This window comes from Planococcus citri, chromosome 3, assembly GCF_950023065.1.
Source record: "Planococcus citri chromosome 3, ihPlaCitr1.1, whole genome shotgun sequence".
Lineage (NCBI taxonomy): Eukaryota > Metazoa > Arthropoda > Insecta > Hemiptera > Pseudococcidae > Planococcus > Planococcus citri.
Genome location: NC_088679.1, coordinates 55,189,422 through 55,211,023, shown reverse-complemented (window position 1 = coordinate 55,211,023; position 21,602 = coordinate 55,189,422). Strand labels below are relative to the sequence as shown.

The window sequence follows — 21,602 nt, the reverse complement described above, 5'->3', positions numbered from 1 at the left end:
ATGATCGAATATTCATGTTGGAATAATTTCTGTCGACGAATGTACATATTACCTGAAACTTGATTGGGATTCTGAAGTAATGAAAAAATAAACTGAACAAATCATTTATTTGAAAACTAAGTAATAACAAATTAGAAATGGTTCGCAAACGATACACGATAAAAAAAAATACTAAAATGACGAATAAAGCTTCTCCATAACGGCTTTATCAATATACTTCGACGGACTCCCAAACACGGTCCAAGAAATAAATTGCTTATATTGTTCTTCTCGTAACGGCGCTTTCAATGCAACAGATGATTTGACAATTTCAGCGCATCGACTTTTATCATTAAGAGTACCTGGAGAAATACATAAACATTAGAATCGATGCAAATTATCAAATGAACTCTAATGCTACGAAATTAACTTACAATGATGATCGAAGAGTATCTGAAGCGTCATTGAATACTGATCTATTAAACTGTACTTTAAAAGCACTTGTGTAAAACGATAAACGTCGTCGACTTTATTAGCACCCAGTAGATGTGAAACTAATGTAGGAACTATTAACGTAATGCATTTCTGTAGCTCTTCGTTAGAATCTAACAACTCATCGGCTAGCTGTTGATCAGCGAACCATTCGCTTAGGAATAGTTCTTTCCACAACACAGTGAGTAAATAATAATCGCTAAACCGATCCGTGAATTCTTTGACGAAATCTGTTATAATAACGAGCTGAGCTTGACTTCTGGAGCTAACTGCTTGAGATATAATCATTTTCAAAATTCTTTTGGTTACATCGTTCAAAGTAGGGTATTTATCGCAGCATTCTCTCAGAAATTTGACACATTTCGTACTATTACCGCAAATCCAGTAGCAATACGCGAAGTAATGCAGAAATTCGGCATTATTACGATATTCTTCTTCGTCGAGTTTACATAGCGTTTGCAACAATGTTAAATCATCTAATAAACCGTGATTCGAATATTTGCAAGCAATTGTACACAATAAGCTGCCCGGTAAAGTCATTCGTTTATCGATACAGAAACTAATTATTTTACTGATCTCAGGAAAATCCACTTTTTCCAACGAAACAGTCAACTGATTTGCCAACATTTTGGAAGTTATGTGAGGATTTCTTGTATTCATGTCTGATATTATTAGATCAACTTTACTCGTCGTTGGAAAAGCTTTATCTGTGTGCGGTTTTTTCTCTAGCGGTACTGGTGGTGATAGGTTGTTTTCAAGTTGAGATTTCTCGAATTTTTGTGTTATCAGATCAGCGTAAAAATCCAATATATCTGCAGGTTTAGAAGTGGTGGTCGAGTACCTGAATGAATTCGTGAGTAGAACTGGCTTCGAGACGTACTTATGGTAATTCAACGCTGCAGTATTATTTCTCAATACTTTTACGAAGTACTCGAATGCTTTTGAATTCATTTTTTCACATTGATGATCGAGATGCACCGAAAACACTTGAATCTTAAAATTCTTGAATGAACATTTTACAGTTGACTGAGATTACTAAGTAACAATGTAAAACAACGTTGGAAGTAAAAAAACTGTCAAATTTTCAAAGTATCGTTCTAAAAAGATAAAACTTTCGACTTTTGATGATTTTTGACATAAATTGATAACAGAAAAATTTACTTTTGCATTTTAGAAAATTAATCACATTTATTAACGAAGTAGAGCTGAATTTTTACCAAAAATAAATTTTCCATAAACATTCAGGTAATTTGAAATTACGAAGTCAGGAAGAGAAATGAAAAATTGCTCTCGCATTGTTACCCAGTGTGTGATCAGCTGATCACTGCAGACATTTCGGATTTTCCGTCGGTGTCGTCGGTGAATTTTCGGCGAAAATATCTAATTGTGTGAGTATCTTGTGATGGTCAGTGATCCTAAAAACTGATCCATGTGAAGATCTAAATGAACAAGTGCTACTGAAAAGCTGTCATGTGAGAAATGAAGTTCATTTCAAAGGAAAAGTGAGTACATTTTCTGAAACCTTATCGCTTCCAAATGTTATCACTTATCAGAATTTGTTGAACAATCATTCGAAACCCAAGTAAATACAGCAGTAATTTTAATCTTTCATTCACATTTCAGGTTGAACTAATGGACTTGAGCGATGCTAAGGGAAACCCTTGTCAAGGAATTAGCTACCACGAATTATTACTTTCAATTCATCGGTTCAAGTAGTCTAGTCAATCCCATCACATGAGCTGCCAAAATAATGTAAATTGATTGAGCTATATTCATTAAGGAATCAGTTTGGTGGCAGTAACGGATAACTTTCATTAAAACGAATCCTGTTGACTTTCAGTCCGGTGTTTGGAGACTTCCTGGTGCTATGCATGTACTTTTTTTAGCACTTCAATTTATAGATGAATTTAAAGCACGAAATGGTGATTGGGAGTTACTAAGTTGACTTTCTTCTTAATAAACTGACCTATCCTTTTGCTAAACAATTTAGGATACTTATCAAGTTAGCTTTCGTATTGATTGCAACCAGTATAATCTTCAAGAGAAAGCTTACCTATAGTGAATTGACGACATGAGTAAAGAGAAAAGTCGTTTTCAATGTAATGTTTGCACGAAAAGCTTCGTGTTTAAATATCTGTTGAAAAAGCATTACCGTACGCATACCGGAGAAAAACCCTATCATTGTAACCTGTGTGGAAATAAATTCACCCAAAGTAGTAATTTGCAGCTTCACATGATCGGTGTACATCATACCAAAGATGCGGATTCGTTGTATATATGCTTTTATTGCAACAAACCATTTTATTTAAAAAATAACCTTAAACAACATATTAGAATTCATACTGGAGAAAAACCATACAGGTAAACATTTCAAGTTCAGTGGTTGATCAACGTTATTTTCTAATTTTGTCGTGTTTTTTTTTTAATTACTTGAACTATGTTACTCGAAGGCTATATCTCGAACATTCTGGTAAATTTTTATACCGCCAAAAAAAAACCTAAACGAGATCCAGGTGACAAATACAGCAGCAAACAATCCGAACAAACGAAAAAAAATCTGAATTACAGGCATTCGTATTAAAAATAATTTTATTGGTGGTGGCTGTATAAAATTATTTTTAGCACAATTGCAATAATGTTGCATTCTTTAAACATTTTCCTTGAAATAATGCAAGCTTGCATGCATTTAAGGTTGTGGTTTATATTAAAATAGTATAATAGGTATTAGGTACTTGGCTATCTATGATACTTGAATTTCAATACCCGAAATTAATCTTGATTTTATTTTTAAAGATGTCTCGAATGTCACAAACGCTTCCGTCGAGCCGGATTACTTTCGCAACATCAACGAACTCATCTGAAAACACGTCCCTTCGTTTGCGACCTATGCGGTAAATCATTCACAAATCGTACCAACCTACAGAATCACTTGAAACGTCATCAAGGAAAACGTGACTTCGTTTGTGAAATCTGCGGTAAAGCATTCGTACGTCAGGACGGGCTTCATAAGCATTTAAACTGTTACCATCGTAATCAAAAAGCATTCACTTGTAAAATATGCAACGCTAATTTCAAAGGCCATCTTAGGCAGCATCTACGTATTCATCAACAAGAAAAACCGTACAAATGCGATAAATGCGAAGCAACTTTCGTACAAAAATCGCAGTTGACCGTTCATCAAAGAACTCATACCGGTGATAAGCCTTACGTTTGTCCGATTTGCGACGCTACGTTTTCGCATTCTTCGGTGCTTAAAATTCATATTCGAGTTCATACCGGAGAAAAACCGTTCAGATGTTTTATTTGCGAAAATACCGCCTTCGGTCAATTAGCTCATCTGAGGAAGCATATGAGAACAATACATAAAACTGATAAACCGTATTTTTGCACCGTTTGTAAGATGAATTTCAAAGGGAAAAAATCGTTCATTCAACATCAAGAAAACTGTAGCGGAACCGAGCAAGATGTCGAAAATGATCAAGCCGATGGTACCAGGATGAGCATTTCTAATATGAGAACCCTGTTGGCCATATTGCTGAAGAAGATTTCATCACCGGAAAGGTACGTTGTTGGTTCAGTATGCTAAAGTAAGACTAGTAATTACACGCTTTGATTCAAACATTTGTTCGTTTCAGGCTCGAAAGATTGGGTTTCGGTAAGCGTCTAATCGATGACGTGTTGTGTGAAACTATTAAAAGTTCTGGAAGACGACCTTATAATAGCGAAGATTTTGACGAAAATGTCACCCTTCTGAAAAATATTGAAATATTATTAGAATGGACAATACCTAAAGTTCATATGCATAAATTAAAACAAGCCAAACGTACTGCGGAAGATATACTAATTGGGTTGACTCAACATCCAGGGTCATGGTATTGGAAAAACGGCGATAAGAAGGTTGCCCAAAATCAACCATAAAATTGTGTTCATTTTTTTTTCACATAAGAGAATTATGTTTTTATTTTATAATTTTAAGGAAACCATTTTTTTAGGATCTCTTTGATCTCTTTCTTTCTGTTTGAGTGCTATTAATCATCTTTTCAAATGAAACTTTCATTAGTCAATCCGATCATGAATTGCTAGTCGAAATCTTTATTCGAAGTTTAGTGGGTCTAATCTCGAAAAAGATCACGTTCCTTGAAATTTAGGATGTGTTATCAATAGATATTTTACTGTTTCAAATTTTTCCCTATATAATAGTGGTACCATTAAATTTTTAAAGGGTTATGTAATGTACAAACGACTTTCATTTTTTATATTTCGAGTTTTAATTACATTTTCAAATATATTTTATTATTAAGATGTAATTTATAACGACACTCTTTCGTTTATACAAATATGTTACCGGGTGTTCAGAATTACTGTTTTTGATGTAGTTCTATGCATTCCTTTTATATTACATAGTTTTGAGTCATTAGTCCAACAGGTACTTTTGTAATTTTCTCGTACGTTTTACGATGTTACGTATTTTCTAGCAATGATTAATAAATTCATTGACGAATGATGTTCGAATTTTTTCTTTCAACAGGCCTTTTTTTTTCGTTAGTAAAATGTACAGAAAACATACTTTTCGATGAATTTATCTATTTGCAGGAAATTAATACAAAATATAATTTTTAAAAATAAAAAAAAAACGGAAATTTTGTATAAAAATTATTTGCTTACGAAGAAATACGACGGTTTCGACGCGAAGGCTTAAATAAATAATGTTAAATAAATCTGGGATGTAAAAACAGGATTTAAACAAGTAAGAATGTGAAGTAATGTTAAATACAATTAGTTCGTTCTTAATTTTAGTAAAAAATAAAACGGCAGCAATAATTTTAACATCGACCACGATCAGCGACACGTTTTCTAGGCGCAGCTCTTATGATATTATCAACACGAAGGATCATTTCGGCAGCTTCAGAAGCGGACAGAAGCATTTGTTGTTTCACTACGAATGATTCTGTAATACCTAATTTCTTCATACAACCGATTCTTCCAACTTCCATATCTGAAAGAAATCAACATTGGTTTTCAAAAAAAATGTCCACTACGATAAAATTATAAATGATTACTTTCAACAAACCTAATCCAGCGGTATTATTTCCGCACGTGTGTTCAGCTCGTAATTCGCTGACTAATTGAGCCGAATCGTAACCAGCATTATCGGCAATAACAGTAGGTAACATTTGTAAAGCGAAAGCGAACGATTCCATAGCCACAGCTTCTTTACCCGGTGTTTTAGCCGCTTCAGCGTTGACAGCGCATGCCATCAACATCTCACTGCAACCTGTAAGAATTCGCGATTAATCACAAGATAAATAAAGGGGAGTTGACGTTTGATAATTTCCAACATACCACCACCGAATACAACTTTGGTTTCGCGAACTGTAGTAGCCAGTACGCAAAGAGCATCGTGGAGAGAACGATCGGCTTCATCGATGATCTGCTGAGTAGCACCACGAATCACAATAGTACAAGCTTCGCCTAATTGAACTCCGGAAAACCGTAATAAAGTATCTTCGCCAATCATAACCTAAAATGGAGTAGGATTACAATCGGAATCTGAGTTTAAGAAATAATTCAAACATTGTAACGTACTTCTTCGATTAAGCTGCATTGACCCAATTTTACACGTTCGGGATCATCAAACGTGGAAACGATTTCGCCACCGGTTACAAGCGCAAGACGCTCGACTCCATCGAAATCAGCATGTTCAATAGCCATAACACCGGCATCGGCGAATAATTGTTCCGGGTAGTTGTAAATCAATTGCCTACAAAATACATTAATATTAGAAAGATTGACTTTCGAGGATTTAAAACGTCTAAAAAATCTTATTTTACCTGTTGATGAATACGTTGCATTTGTGTTTCAAGATTTTATTAACCTTATCTTTCATTTTCTCTTTTTCGGCTAATTCAATATCGGCTATTTTAGCCATCGAGTCGACTTTCACTTTGGATCCGAATACTTTAATTTTATCGGTATCCATGGGAGTATTGGCGATCAAAATACGAGCGTTTTCAATTCTTTTGGGTTGATGCTGGCCGATTTTTTTGTCGAGTAAGAAACCTAACGAATATAAAATAAGTATTATCAATTTACCATCGAAGAATTACGCGATAGATTTGAATTGCAAACAAGAATTTAAACAAACCATCGTCCAAAAACGAATTTTCTAGGCAACCGCCTTTCTTTTTAATTATTTGGATGGCTGATAGATCGCCGGAACCTTTTAAACGGAGAACAGCTTGCACAGCAAGTTTGGAGAATTGTTCTTTATGCTGGGAAAGAATCTTTGAACTTAAAGTTGTGCGAGCAATGTTGAGTAAATCTTCTTCAAATTTCTCGTTATTACCGCTAAGTAAAAATGAAAATTAACAAAAATTCCACCACTAAAACCATATTATAGCCACATTACAACATACCTATTATCTAAAGAATTTCTTGATAGAGCTTCTAACGCGATTTGCACAGCTCGTCTCCAACCAGCGATTATAGTTTGAGGATGGATTTTTTGAGCCACTAATTTCTCAGCTTCGCGTAATAATTCGGCAGCTGGAATTACACAAAGTAGTACACAATATGTCGAGTAATAAATGTCATCAAAGTAAAGAGATCAATTTACCGAATACTGTGACCGAAGTAGTTCCATCTCCTACTTCGTCGTCTTGAACTCTAGCCATATCGACTAAAATTTTAGCGGCCGGATTATCTACACCGATTGATTTTAGAATGGTGGCACCGTCGTTCGTGATTTCGACCTGAAGAGAAATATGTTAGTATAACAAGAATAGAATACGACAAGGATGAATAGAGAAATTGTTTCATCTTACTAGGCCATGGTTACGTCCCATCGAAACTAAAATTTTATCCATTCCTTTAGGTCCAAGAGTACTTTTGACCAAGTCACCGACAGCTATGGCGCCGACGAAACTTGATAACCTGGCTGTTTCGGCCTTTTCTTCTTCGGCTTCTTGTTTTAAAACACGTACTGGGTTTAACGAAGTCTAGAAAAATGATTTTAGAATTAATTGATACTCTCAACACTAGGAAAATCATGCTTTGCATACATACCATTGTGAGTTTGACGGAGAGTTGAAGAAAGTAGATTTATGAAGACCTGAACGGTTCCTCGCAGGTGTTGAATTAATATTTATTATATTTAAAATATAAATACTTTAATTGTTCGATTAAAACTGTTTTACTAACAGGTGTAACGTAAGGTTTCGTAAACTCCTTATTCACTTCAACTTCTTCAATAATGTGCAGTTCGCATCCATTGGTTTGTTATTTTTTGGACTTGCGACCGGTTTCTTTCATTCAATTTTATCAATGTTGCGAACTTATAAACAAAAATAGTTCTGATTATAGTAATTTTTCACGTTCGGTGTTCTGAATGGTAACATTTGATCCAGATCGCCGCTCATTTTTCAAAAAAAAAAAAAAATTAATTTTTTTGACAAAATAAAAAATTTGTTATTCGAATTTGGAATATTCTTCAAATTTCAATTTCAAACATAATTTGAGGGTTCAGTTGCTGCTTGCTGGTTAGTTTTCAACTTAAAACTTTTAAATTGATTAGAAAATAAAAGAAACAGCGTTTCAAAATAAAAATGAACTCGAAGAAAAGAATCTGTAGAAAGTGAGAGAACACGAAGAAATTCTGACATCTTCAATCTTCATTGAATGAAAGAAACCAAAATAATCAGCGAAATTCGTAATCGTAATCCATAAACATTTTGATTTGATTGTGTAAAAATTATTTGTATTTGTATTTGTATTGTAATATGCTCTTCGGCTTCGCTGTACTGATTATCATAAAGTTGTAACTTGTAATTAATTTTCAGTTCATAATTACTTAATTAATACGTATATACCTAGCTTATGTTTTAGCTAATAGACTAGCCGAAGCCTAAGCAATGATTAACGAATGCTTCAGATTATCTCCATCATAAAATTTTAAATATACAGATGATAAATGTATGTATCATTTATTGCGTTTTATTTTATTTATGAACATCTTGATTTATGAAATTTCAGGGAGTCATGTCACTCATTTTGACTAACGTAATATCACGTTTGATAGTTTTGTTTACTTTAATCATAAATACAGGAAAAGTTACGAATGAAAAGACAAATGAAACAGTGAGTGCCTCTGCAAACTACTTATTTAATTTACTCGCACTTAGTTTTCAATAAGAAAAACGATTGAGAAATTATTATGCAATGCGCAATTTTTGAACCCAACACATGCTAGACCAAAAGAGTATACAAAAATATACCACCAGCCAAAATTTCAGGAGTTGGAGTGCTTTTTTCGATTTTTATTTTTTGGTGAATTTTTAATAATCAAACATTGAACCAAAAATGAGAAAAATATATCAAAATGTCACCAAATTCCTAGAAAGCTGTAATCTTCATCAAAATTTTTAAAATGTGTCTCTTCTCTACACTTGAAATTTTGGTTAAAACTTGAAGGAGGGTATATTAAATTGGCCTTTGGAACATACTCTTCTTCAATAGATTTTCTTTGAAATAGGAAAATCTCGCCAATTTCGGTTCAAGCGATTCCCCTTACAAATACAAATCAACATTCGGTAGCAACTAGATAATTTTCAAATTTCTAAAATCTGCTGAAGGCTCCAAAACTACATAGGTAGGTAGAGGACAGAGGTACTCCAACGGTTCGAAGCCGTTTCCATTCGATTTGGTGGGTCAAAAATCAAAAATTGAGTAAATCTTGAATTTCAGCTCTACAGAGCACCTACCTAATATAGTAAATTTGATTTTTTTCTTATTTTTGGGTTCTTTAACTTTCAAAAATTCACCAAAATGCATTCAGCATTTGGAATTTTGGCTGGTGATACATTTTTGTATACCTACTCTTCGATCTATCTTTGTTCGATTCAAAAAAAAAAATTGTACGAGTTGGAATACAATACTCCCTACCCTAGGTAGCTTTCTTACTTTAGAGTTTCATTTCTGATTTCAAGCATTCGAATTCTGATGGCAAAATTATTACGATGCTTGTTAATCTTTTTGTTGAAACTTGAAATGTCAATCACTCGTAGCTTGGTAATTTTTGAGATTTAACATTCACTCAGGGAATGGCTGAATTCAAGCCCAGGCAATGTGCTACGAATTTTGGGGTATGTATTAAATTTCAAATTCAGAATCAAAATTCAAAATCATTCTCATTCATTAGTGATGAGATATGAGAATGAGAAGTATAAAAACAGCAACGTGAGAAAGGTGTCAAAAAATGTTACGTGGTGTTTATAAAAATGTGTAGTAAAATTAAAATTAAAAATGAAATTAAAATGAAAGGAAAATACAGTTTAACTTTTTCAAAATTTAAAAATCGCGAAATTTTTTGCAGAAATGCAGACCCAACTTCCCCTCCTCGTCACTGGCTGTGGTAAACCTCACGGGTAATTCCCGGTAATTACGCTCGTTGTGTCTCTCTCCTCGTGTGTACGTGATGTACGAGTATTCTTGTTATGATATTCGAAGCGTTAAGATGTAATAATTATATTCCTTGTTATTTTTTTTATAATAAACGTTATTAATTGTTCGTTAATTGTTAATATGTTTCCTACATATTTCAGAAGTGGTCGAATGTGCGTCAACGAAGTGTTTTGAATAATTGAAAGTGTGTTTTTGTGTGTTGTTCGCGATTTCTGCCGAAAGCATGGTCAAAACGAAACGAAATCAATCGCCACCTTTTTCTCCATCGAAAGTGGACCTCTCAATGAATACCGTTAGCGAAATCGTCCAAGCAGCTAGCAGCGCAGTGCTACTGCCGGAAATATCGAAGTTTACGGGTGAGGTGTCTGCTACTGAAGCAAAAGAATGGTTGAAAAGCGTCGAAAATCAAGGCCTGATCGGTGGTTGGAATAAACTACAAAAGCTGGAAACTGCGAAGCGATTACTTACGAAAGCAGCCAAAAGTTGGTATCTACTCAATGCGGACGATATCAAATCGTGGTCCGATTTTCGAAGTTGTTTTTGGGAAACGTTTATTGGCGAAGATGATGGAAACGTGGTTGACAAGTGGGAACGTTTCTCCGCGCGATGTCAACAAGATAACGAATCATCAATCGAATACATCTTCGATAAGCTGCGTTTAGCTAAAGATGTTGGTGCATCCGTTGCAGAATCGAAAAATGCTGTTTGTGCTGGGTTTAAGTCCGAAGATATGGCGAATTATCTACGTATTTACGATTATTCGAAAGCTGCCGATTGGAGCAAACGACTTCGTGAATTTGAATCTAGTAAATCGAAACCTGACGTTGCTGAAAGTGAAAACGAAAAACCGGTTGTTCCTGATCCTGAAACGAAAAAGTCCGAATCCGTCCTTCTGGTCAATACAGCGTTAGGTGTTGATCGTGAAAAATATGTGAAAACGGCTGTTATCAACGGAAAAACGATTTCGGGAGCGTTGATCGATAATGGTAGTAGCGTATGTGTGATGCGAGCGTCAACTGCAGTCACCCTGTGCGAAACTATTCAACCCCCTTCGAATACGAGAATTTTCGGCGTTGGTAATTTGGAAAACGGATCGGAAGTACTTGGTAAAATCGTAGGTACGGTCTCAGTCGATGGTGTGGCAGTACCCGAAACGGAAATTCTAATCCTCCGTGATAATGCGTTACCTGTTCCTCTCGTCATTGGCTGTTCTTGGATCGAAAACCCGAATGTTGCGATGATCAAGTGGAAAGATCAATTTATCATCACACAGGCGAATCGTGTGTCGTTAAACGAAAATAGTGTCGTGTTTAGTGCCAAAAAATCGCCGTGTAACATCGTTGAAACGTCTGTCAACTTCGTTCGAGTCGAAAACGCCGGCAAAATTGCTGAAAAGAGTGAAATTCGTGTTCGTAATCGGAAAAGGAAGCGAAAACCAGTTCGTGAAAAATCGTTTATTGTTAGTGATAAGCGCGATAATTGTCGTTTTTGTTTTTCGGAGGAAAATTGTACCATTTCCCCGGAGTTGCGTTCGCCGAAATTTCGTAAAAAGTGCGTGAATCGGTGTGTTGAGGACAACACACACTGCAGAATGGCCGAGTGTGGTAAACCTCACGGGTAATTCCCGGTAATTACGCTCGTTGTGTCTCTCTCCTCGTGTGTACGTGATGTACGAGTATTCTTGTTATGATATTCGAAGCGTTAAGATGTAATAATTATATTCCTTGTTATTTTTTTTATAATAAACGTTATTAATTGTTCGTTAATTGTTAATATGTTTCCTACACTGGCCTCCCACCATTTTCGTTCAGCACCACGTGGAGCGTCTGATGACACTGATAACAGAACAAATTTTGCTTTGCTTTCTTCATTCTTCGAGTATGAATTTTATTATTCTCGTTTAAACAAATTTTCGCAATAGTAATCTTGTATAACGTAAAATTATGCAAATATAATTCTCATCCAGCTACAATACGTCAAAAAAGTAAGTTTATAAAGACAATTTGTGCTTACATCGCTAATTATATCGTAACTATCGAGAGGTAACTGTAATCTCAATGAACTGGTCATTCTCGCCGGTGTTTACATTTCCGTTATAAGAAAAGACAATAGAACCGCTTTTCATTTCAGATGGAGAAAATAACATCACCTCCAGCATGTATTCGGGGCATGAAAGAACTCGATAAAGACAAATTTTTGAAAAAAATCCAAGTACCACTTCTCAGCATAGATGTTAATTTGGTTCATTCAGTTATCAACACCGTAAAGCGTTATCTTCTAAAAATGGACAAAATCAAGCAAGTTTACGACGATCCAGATTCGGGAAGGAAGTTGATTTACTTGGATCCTAATCTCGTAAAGGATTTCGAGTCCTTCGATGACAAGCATCGGGAATTACTACGTAATTATGGTCTAACACCCGATAATCTTGTTTATCGAGAGATCACCATAGGTTACGATAACTGGAGCACGCACGAAGTCATAAATTGCATCATTCCTGAGAATACGGCGTTTTCCGGATTCACTCAAACTGGTAAAATCATTCACGTGAATTTGAAACCCGAGCTTCTACCGTATAAACACGTCATAGGCAAAGTGTTACTAGAAAAGGTGAAGAATTGCGAAAGCGTTGTGAATAAAATCCAAAGCATCGATAACGTTTACCGAACGTTCAACTTGGAAGTTTTAGCTGGTAGCGACGATTTGTGTACAGTTGTTAATGAAAACGGATGTAAATTCGAATTGGATTTCAAAACCGTGTATTGGAATTCTCGATTACACGAAGAACATCATGAAATTGTTAGTAAACTAAACAAAGGAGATGTACTTTACGATGTATTCTGTGGAATTGGACCTTTCGCGATTCCTGCTGCAAAAAAAGGCTGCATCGTATTAGCCAACGATGCGAATCCCGAATCGTGTAAATATTTACAACGTAACAAATATATCAATAAAGTGAAACTAGGATTGGAAATTTTCAATAAAGACGGAGCGGATTTTATCAAACAACATGTGAAACAAGATATGCTGCGACGTTCTCAGAATTTCAATCCTGCCAAACCGTATTCCATTCACATCACTATGAATCTTCCTGCTATCGCGTATACGTTTTTGACTAATTTTATCGGATTATTTACTAGAAATGAACTGTCTTCCTATCCCGATCAATTATTACCCGTTGTACATTTATATTGCTTCGTACCGAAAAACGCGGATGCCAAAGATGCTGCTAAATCGTTGGTCGAAGCAACGCTGAAATATCGTATTGAAAATGAAAATGTGTTTCCGGTGAGAAATGTTTCTCCTAAAAAAGAAATGATGCGGATTTCATTTGTCTTGACTAAAGAAATATTATCCAGTGATAAACGTGCAAGCATCGGCTCAGATGATCAAATCTCTGAGAAAAAATTACGTCTAGATAACGAATTGTCTTCTGAAATGGACGTTCATTATTAACGTGTTACTTTGTGTTAGCGATATCATTAGATTACATTTAGTAATAAATTATTAATACGTACTACAATGTCTTGTTCGACTACCTATTTGGATAACCTAATGTACATATTTTAGCAGCTGACAAATGGGTAAATCAAAGAATCAGAAATCTAAAAACGTATTCAAAGTTTCCGATAGTCGTAGCGCCAAAGCGAAACATAAATTCAAATCCTTGGACGCGGCACGTTTGAAAAATGTAAGAATCAGATCGTCGTCTATAGCATTCATCTTCTCACTTGTCAATTAAGATTCTAATTCTCTTTTTTCGTTCGCAGATATCGGTACAAAATAAACAAAAAATCGAATCCATTGATCAACAATTATTCGCTTTGAGTAACGAAATCCGACGAACACCTCAACCAAAAACTGAAACCGTGAAAATAGCTCAAGTTACCGCTCCTTCAAAAGCTGAGCAAATAGAAAAGTTCAAAGAAATGGAAAAAAATTGCGAGCAAGCGTTAGAAGTACTAAATTCTTTCAAAATGTGATTTCCCATTATCATGTAATTATTATAAGGTTTTTTAAATAAAAGTTAATGCACTTTGTTATTTCATTCTTTGAATTTTCACAGCTTTAGTTTTTTAAATAACAAAATACGACTAACACCGTCAAAAAGGTTTTATAATTATACACGAAAAAAATCATACTTATTTTTTTTTTTTTTTACAAAAAACAAAGAACACCTTATGAACAAAACAATAATCGCAAATCTTAATATAAAACTTGTAGAATGTGACTCGATTACAAAAAAACATAGTTAAGAAACTCTCTTCAATTTGAAGAAGATAACTCTTAAATAATTAAGAGAAAATACTTACCGCTTAAAAATATATCACACAAATTATTTTTCATCAGGCACAACTTAAGTACTAATTTTGGAAACATGTTCGAGGAGCATTCACAACGTAGTTCATGGTTACAGCTGCACAACCGAATAATACTTTTTCCAAGTCATCGAAACAAAACGAAATATACTTATACATAAAAATAAAAGAATGATGATTTTTTTTCTAATGCCTTCTTGAGATCTTGGTCGGTGATCGATTATACATCATTTGCATTTGTTCTAAACTCGGTTTCGAATATCTATATAATCCAGGAGGAGAACTATCCGACAAATGGCTACGATTATGAGACATATCTAAAGCTGTAGAAAAAATTACTCGATTTAGAATTCAATTCGGAGATAAAAAAAAATCAATAATCAAGTTTTTCATACTCACATCTGAATGTTACATCTCTAGCATCGTCTACACTTTTTCTGTTGAATATTTTCATAGCTAAATAACATACAAACAATTAGAATTTCAATTCCGACGAAATGATTTCAATTTCTTCTCAAAACCTAGTCAACTTACCTGCCACGTAAATAATAAGACCTACAATAACGCCTACGAACACCTTGAATGAGTGATCTTCCATAAAGTGAGTCACCGTTTCACTCAAATCACTCGGCACAGCGTAACGTTCCGCGTTCACATTGACGTTGATAGGAATCTGTGAAACGAAAATGATATATTACTCGAGAACATAATACAATACTATTTCACCATTTCAAAAATATAATCTCACCTTCACGTTTTGATTAGTCAATTCCGATACGACTGTAACGCTAAGGTCAGTTGAGGGACAATGAGCATCTTTCAAAAAGGCCGGTTTCACGTACACGGCGAATTTGGCGAGATTTGCGATCTCATCGGTTTCTTCTCTAACTGCGATGAACTTGGCGTTCGACGGTACAATCTGAACAATAAATATGTAACAATTAAAAGCTTATTTTTACAAACGAGTAGATGCTTGATTTAGTTAACCTACTTGAACGTTATTCAATACTGAGGGTGATCCAACCAAACGAATATAATCGGTAGGTTTCTCATCGTTAATCACGAGCTTCTCAGAGTCGAAAAATATAGCGGGTTTGAACGGAATGATTGTCGTTACAGTGTGATATCTTCCCCATGTAACCTTCAAGGTTACTTTGGCATCGATTTTACTCAACTGAGGCGTGTTAACACTGGCCGATTCAATTACGCAAGAGTGTCCTAAACATAGCAACATTTTCGATTCAGTTTCTTCAATAATCAAAATTTTAAAAAGGCATAGATGAGGTACACTTACCATTAGTAATATCAAAATGAGGATACGTTTTGAAAACGCTGCTTATATCGAACGCGGTGAAACCTTCGTTGAATTTGATTTCACATTCGTATGGATAAAATGCACTATCACTCTTGGGGCAATTCTTCGAAAACTGTTTAATTTTCTCGTCGATATCTGAATTATCAGCTCTGTTCAGCAATCGCAAAGGAACAACGAAACGTTTACCGTTGTTGCTTATATTCTCAACTTTATTAGATACGATTTCAACCTAGATAATTGAAGAGAATTAAAATCAGCATCGTTTGATCGTTCAGCGTAATGACAAGGATACGAAAAAATAATTACTTTTTGCAACGCGTATATGTCAGCTGTGGTGATAATTTTCACATCGTTACTGCATTGGTACGAAACAATGACGTTAGATTGTTCCGATTTGGCCACCGCTAAACCGGTCCATTTGTTTATCGCCAAAGCATTCTCGTTGCTTGTATTCCACATACAGATCGAGCCTTCATCGGTAATAGCAGGAGCGTTGAAACATATTACGTCACCGACTACCATCTTCACCTGTAATTAAATTATTCGCGATTAGAAAATCTCCAAATGTCAAGTTGAGAAAATCTACACCTAGATGAAATACTGCTCACTTTATCAGGTTGAATATAGGGAACTGTGTTTATTCTAACGAAATCCGGCATCAATGACTCATCTTCGTCGTACAGTTTCAATATCGTCGAACCGTAATCCAATAAATCGACATAAATTTTATTATTTTCGATCTCAGATACTCTAATCTAATGGGAAAAAATCGAAATGTTATTACAATGATGTATCTTTTTCTATTTATCTAATCGGAGAAAAGTTTCACGTACTTTGTCAATTTTACTCAGTTGAAAGGCGGCTACATTTTTAGTCGATGCGAATTGACGACCGTAATTATCGTGATAAGTTATTTCAAACGGTAATCGTACTCCTTTAGGTAAACCATAAATAGAAATTTCAGGATCGACTTGTAATTCAGGGATTACACTCAACATCATGTATTTAACTGGTAAAACCTGCGAACATGAGAAATTTCGAATGAGAAATAGTACGAAATATTCATCTCAACTTGAAAATCATCACTACTACGACGATACGTACTTCTACGCAAATCAAAGCGTTTTGAGATATCTCCTCTTCTTCGATCGAAGTTACTGCTAAACAATCCACACCATATACATTCGACGTGGACACCACTCCTTTGTTATTTACGTCAAAAACAGATGTTCGGCCACAAGAATGAGCGTTATTTGCAAATAATACTCGTGACAGCTGGTTTGAAAGAAACAGATTACAATGAAAACATTACGATGGAATAATACACATGAATATACGTCAAGTTACTCATCAAAAGGTTTATAGAATTGAACTGTTGAATCCAGTCCAAAAATATTATACATGAATTACGATTATTCTGTATGCACCTTGTCTTTGTTGGTCTTCAAATCATAATTGGTCACCGGAGGCAACAACACCGGACTGCGATCTTGGTTAGAAACTAACAATTCATCGAATACTTTAACCGTAATGGAATCGAAGAAAACATGTCTTCCGTCGCTAGCTATATTACGAATACTTCGAGGCGTTGTCACGTTGACAGAAATGACTACGTTTCCTTTTTTGAGAGATTTCAATCTCATCGATACTTTATCGCTGTCAGAAACCTAAAAGTACAGAAAATATTCACATTAGTACGAATTCGATGGAAAAAAATACCTTTTCTCGAACACGATTCGACACAAACTTACTTTTACACCGGTATCCTGGAAAATATGCTCCAAAACAACGCTATCGGGAGACGATACATCCCATTTGAAAGATAATGGCGGAGTTACCGAAGCTAAAACTAGAGGTGAAATTTGATACGGGATCGCTTCAACCCAAATAGGCGCCTTTGCGTTACTTTTGATGGTGGTTATAGGAGTCTGTATGCGGATACCTTCCAAATGAACAACGTATATCACGACCTTACTGCTAGAATACACAGTCTTATCTCCGTTTGCTTGTATTTCAACAGCGTTTCCAGTCACAATAGTTTCTCCGATCTCTTTACCGATCACGTTGCCGGCGTTGTCAATTTTAATGATATTATTCGAGACGCTGAACTCAATAACGCAGTGAGGTTGAGGACCGCCTTTCGCTTCAAGTTGTATCGAAGCTCCCGGAATAAGGGTCGTATTCTTGGGAAAAATTTGCAAAGGCGGATAAACCTGGATACCGATCGATTTACTACGTACAATCGATTCGCCGTATCCCGAAGTGAATACTAGATTGGCAAATCCTAATTCTAGACCTCGGATCGTACAAATTATCCTAGAACGTTCGACGGTATCGCAATTTACATGAACAATATTCGTATCGGATTCTAGTTTAACGTTTAGAAGATCCTTCTTAGATACGATGTTACCTTCGGAATCAATCAACGTCAAATAAGCTTTGATAGTTTTTCCTTTTTCAACTTTATCTTGTACGTCGACGTTAATTTGAGATACGGTCAAGATGAGTACTTCGGCGCTGACTGACTCGGAGTTGAAACATTCGTCTTTTACTTTCAATTTGAACGTGCCTGGTAAGTATGGCACGATTTCCACACTTTTGGAAATTTCGGAAAAATTAATTTGAGCAGCTTTACCGGCATCCGATGTGATATTGTAGAATCCCGAACCGTGACTGATATGGAATACCGCTACGTTTTCCGGATAATTATACAACGATATAAATGGCGGCGATATACGTACGTTATCGACCAATTTGAGGGTCAAAGTCTCACGCAAATCCTTTATCTTCAACGTTTTCTCATCCGAGTTGATACTGAGTGTTTGGAGCCAGGATTTCTTATAATTCATTATTCTCGCAGTAACAATTAAAGATCCGATTTTAGAGGATGGCGTGATGATTTGATAATGGTACAAAGGTAGCTTGTAGTTCGGTTTGATATCTTCTTGTAATTTAATCGCGTCTTGGAAATTTATTTCGCCGAGACTTTCGTCTGATAGTGCCCATTTTACTTCCAGACTTGTTGCGTTATCGAACACTTCGCCTTGATTGTTTGTAACACTAATTCGTACGATGATCGGTTTATTATTCAGTACGGTATTCGCATCTTGGAATACAATCGGACAAGCTGAATTTTTATCCAAAATATCGGCTGATAAAGCAAAAGCTGTCGGATTTGAACACTCGATATGGACTTGTTTTTTCACCGGAACTGATAATCCATCCATGTCCACCAAACTTTTTTCTAGTAATGAGATGAATCCTTTGCCGAGATTTTGACACGTTACTAAGAAAATACGTTTGTTGTTGATTCCGTCGTACGTTTGTTCAATGGCCATTACACTTTTATCGCTATCTATATCGACCTTATGGCCTTTACTGTTTCTGGAAGGACCACCTTCAAAGACAACGTATCTCTGGGCTCCAACTGATAGCACCGTTTTGCCAGTATCCGGACTCAATACACGTAAAGGTTCGTAGGCTGCTATGGTAACCGAGTCTTGTAAAATCTGGTTTTCGGCACGATACGATACTGTCACCGAAGTACTACCAGCTACTTTGCCAATGATGCCCAAAGTGGTACACGCATCTGATGGAGTTACAGCGTGGCTACTCGAATTATAGTAGAAGTCTCCACTGTGAATGTTTATATCGAATGGGAATCCTGTACAGTTGGTGAATAGCGCGGATTTCCTAATACCGGTCGAAGTTTCGAAACTATAGAATAAGGCAACAGCCAAAAATACGGGTGAGCCAATTTCTCCGTCGATTGTACTACGCACGATGACCAGCTTAGAAGGAGGCTGAACGAGTACTCCAGCTGAGGCCTGTAAAGCTGGATTTTTAGGCAACGAAACGGTGACTTTTGTACGACCGATACTTTTCGGTTTAACGATTCCCGCCTGCGTAACGATTGCAATATGAGTATCGGAAATGCTCCACTGGTACAAACCGTCGCCTCCGGTCACGTGTAACGGATAATTCAATCTGAAAATATTTGAGATAGTGAATTAGGTCTCGTTTCAAAGCACGTGTTAGTTTTTAGGAGTTTCGCAAATGGTAGGTTTCTTACTTGGGAGATTCTTCAGCATCCCATGGTATCCGAATTTCAGACGGATTGATGGCTAAGGGATCATACACAGTGAGATCAGCTTCTGCGTGTAACTCATTGAACGAGATCAATCTTTGGTCATTAGAACGAACAGAATTGAATATAACGTGAACATGAACTATTCCTGTGGCTTCAGGATACCCGATAACATAGCTGCCGTTTGCCGCCGTTTCTGTTGCTCTGAATTTGTTTTCGATATTCATTTTTATCACGGTGTACGGGCCAGTATGGATTTTATGGTTATTGCTGAAAATAAACGTTGAATATCAATATTTCAAATACATAATGCAACGATTTCTTTAAAATGCAGCTTTAAAACCAGCATGAAAACATACCTATCATACAATTCTGCGACAATAGTATTTGATTGATAAAGTACGGTAATCCAATTATTATTCGGCAATGTTACGAGACTCATATAAGCAGGTACAACTACATTCAAGTTCACCGAAGGTAAATACGTTTTTCGTTCTTTGTGCGACATTTTACTGTTCACATCAGAAAGCATCAATTTGGTTCCGCCAACTTTCAAAGCTTCTATGATCCAAGGTCGTAGCTGCCTAGCAACTGTTTCATCCTCGATGACTAACGAATATTGGTTTGATGGTAAAGGTAATTCGACGAATCGACCATTTTTCACCTAATAAGAATTCAAAGGAATAGAAAAAATATACGTGAGCTAAGTTTAAGTACCTAATGATCGAATATTTACTTGTAACAATTTGTAATGAGCGATATCGCCTTGCAAAATATACAAGTCAGCAGGTTCTATTAGAAGATTCGCGATAACGTTTAACTGAACGGTGGTAGGTGGAACACTACGGTATTCATGATGACCCAGCTCAACAGAAACCTAAAAGAAAGCAAAAGATGAATAAAACTTATTTCGACCAAGATGAAAAAAACACTCATTTTAAAACTCACATTAGCAGTTCCAGTTTTAACGCCTTCTAATAAAACCATGTACTCTTTGGAAACTTGAGCATCTACATCGTGAATTTTCGAAGGTATTTCATAATACGAGTCCTTAAAATTGATAAACCGTATAACGTCATTTTTGCTCGATAAATCTTGCGCATTACCACTACTAACACTCCAAACAAACTGAATGCCTTCCAGAGTAGAGAATTCGTTGCCTGAAATACACAAATCGAATATACAGACGTAAATACGAAAATAAGATCGAAACGATAGTGTAAAATATAAATTTCGCAACGAATTTACCTTGTTTATCGTAAGCTCGCACTTCGAAAATTTCAGGTGATTCTTCAACGTACAGCTGGCGAGTTTTGGTGATGATCTGAAGAGAGGAGATGACATCCACAATTACATCGCATCGTAGAACTTCTTTCGTAGTTACTTCTTCAACCAGAACGATAACGGTGTTCCGAATAAATTCCTTGGTAATTGTCATCAGGATTACTTCCGAAGAACAGTCCAACTTTTTGTTCAAATCTTGTGGGATGATTTGTACAATGTCCAATCTTGACAGCGTCCTGAAATCATTTTTTAATAGATCATAGTATGGAATACTGGACGTTCTAGGTGTGCAAGAACGTACTGGCTAACTTACCAAGTATAACATCCATTGCTCGATACTTTCAGGGTGAAATTCGTTGGTGAAGACTTGGAGAGCGGTAATAAAACACGAGGTAAACTCAACTTGGATCCCACACAAGGGCCAAGCACACAAGCTAAAACTAACACTCGTAAGAAGTAATTCATTTTTCTTAACTTTTAAACAACCATTTTCAATAGGAACTTTTAATTAAAAATTAAAATAACCGGTGTATAGAATAACGTTCATTTCGGTTTTTGAATTTTTTGAGAACTTCTCAGCTCAAAATTTTTTTGATCTTTTTTGCTTGGAACTATGGCGATTTAATGCAGTTGAGTGAATGTTTTTTTGAATGCCTGAACATTTTGG

General features: G+C 35.8%; 5 protein-coding genes across 11 annotated transcripts; 2 read left to right on the top strand and 3 right to left on the bottom strand.

Annotated features, from left to right (window-relative positions):
- Positions 1-88: 88 nt before the first annotated feature.
- LOC135840875 (uncharacterized) lies at positions 89-1,630 on the bottom strand. The gene is made up of 2 exons (XM_065357612.1): positions 414-1,630; positions 89-341 (listed from the first exon to the last, which is right to left on the bottom strand). The coding sequence occupies exons 1-2, from the start codon at positions 1,420-1,422 to the stop codon at positions 172-174; spliced, it is 1,179 nt and encodes a 392-aa protein (XP_065213684.1). The 5' UTR covers positions 1,423-1,630; the 3' UTR covers positions 89-171.
- A 142-nt stretch (positions 1,631-1,772) lies between these two features.
- Positions 1,773-4,975, top strand: LOC135840869 (zinc finger protein OZF). The gene is made up of 5 exons (XM_065357605.1): positions 1,773-1,973; positions 2,095-2,223; positions 2,312-2,832; positions 3,265-4,032; positions 4,107-4,975. Exons 3-5 carry the CDS (start codon positions 2,543-2,545, stop codon positions 4,387-4,389), a joined length of 1,341 nt encoding a protein of 446 aa, XP_065213677.1. The 5' UTR covers positions 1,773-1,973; positions 2,095-2,223; positions 2,312-2,542; the 3' UTR covers positions 4,390-4,975.
- A 60-nt stretch (positions 4,976-5,035) lies between these two features.
- On the bottom strand, positions 5,036-7,743 carry CCT2 (chaperonin containing TCP1 subunit 2). Its single transcript, XM_065357596.1, has 10 exons — positions 7,537-7,743; positions 7,296-7,469; positions 7,088-7,223; positions 6,888-7,017; positions 6,617-6,819; positions 6,303-6,531; positions 6,058-6,232; positions 5,815-5,992; positions 5,543-5,746; positions 5,036-5,467 (listed from the first exon to the last, which is right to left on the bottom strand). Exons 1-10 carry the CDS (start codon positions 7,537-7,539, stop codon positions 5,295-5,297), a joined length of 1,605 nt encoding a protein of 534 aa, XP_065213668.1. The 5' UTR covers positions 7,540-7,743; the 3' UTR covers positions 5,036-5,294.
- A 779-nt stretch (positions 7,744-8,522) lies between these two features.
- Positions 8,523-13,973, top strand: LOC135840868 (tRNA (guanine(37)-N1)-methyltransferase). Of its 7 annotated transcripts, none has more exons than XM_065357604.1 (5): positions 8,524-8,607; positions 9,842-11,914; positions 12,061-13,218; positions 13,504-13,621; positions 13,701-13,973. In XM_065357604.1, the coding sequence occupies exons 3-4, from the start codon at positions 12,061-12,063 to the stop codon at positions 13,516-13,518; spliced, it is 1,173 nt and encodes a 390-aa protein (XP_065213676.1). In that variant the 5' UTR covers positions 8,524-8,607; positions 9,842-11,914; the 3' UTR covers positions 13,519-13,621; positions 13,701-13,973. The 7 variants fall into 7 exon arrangements, with proteins under 7 accessions (XP_065213674.1, XP_065213676.1, XP_065213675.1 ...); XM_065357603.1 differs by having other exon boundaries at positions 13,501-13,621; XM_065357602.1 differs by having other exon boundaries at positions 8,523-8,607; positions 12,061-13,621.
- A 52-nt stretch (positions 13,974-14,025) lies between these two features.
- On the bottom strand, positions 14,026-21,545 carry Gp210 (nucleoporin 210). Its single transcript, XM_065357592.1, has 18 exons — positions 21,249-21,545; positions 20,900-21,171; positions 20,600-20,811; positions 20,388-20,528; positions 20,011-20,315; positions 19,637-19,921; positions 17,316-19,551; positions 16,992-17,231; positions 16,669-16,839; positions 16,398-16,583; positions 16,173-16,319; positions 15,871-16,092; positions 15,544-15,793; positions 15,241-15,467; positions 14,998-15,168; positions 14,784-14,922; positions 14,649-14,705; positions 14,026-14,572 (listed from the first exon to the last, which is right to left on the bottom strand). The coding sequence occupies exons 1-18, from the start codon at positions 21,398-21,400 to the stop codon at positions 14,436-14,438; spliced, it is 5,550 nt and encodes a 1,849-aa protein (XP_065213664.1). The 5' UTR covers positions 21,401-21,545; the 3' UTR covers positions 14,026-14,435.
- Between the last annotated feature and the right edge of the window lie 57 nt (positions 21,546-21,602).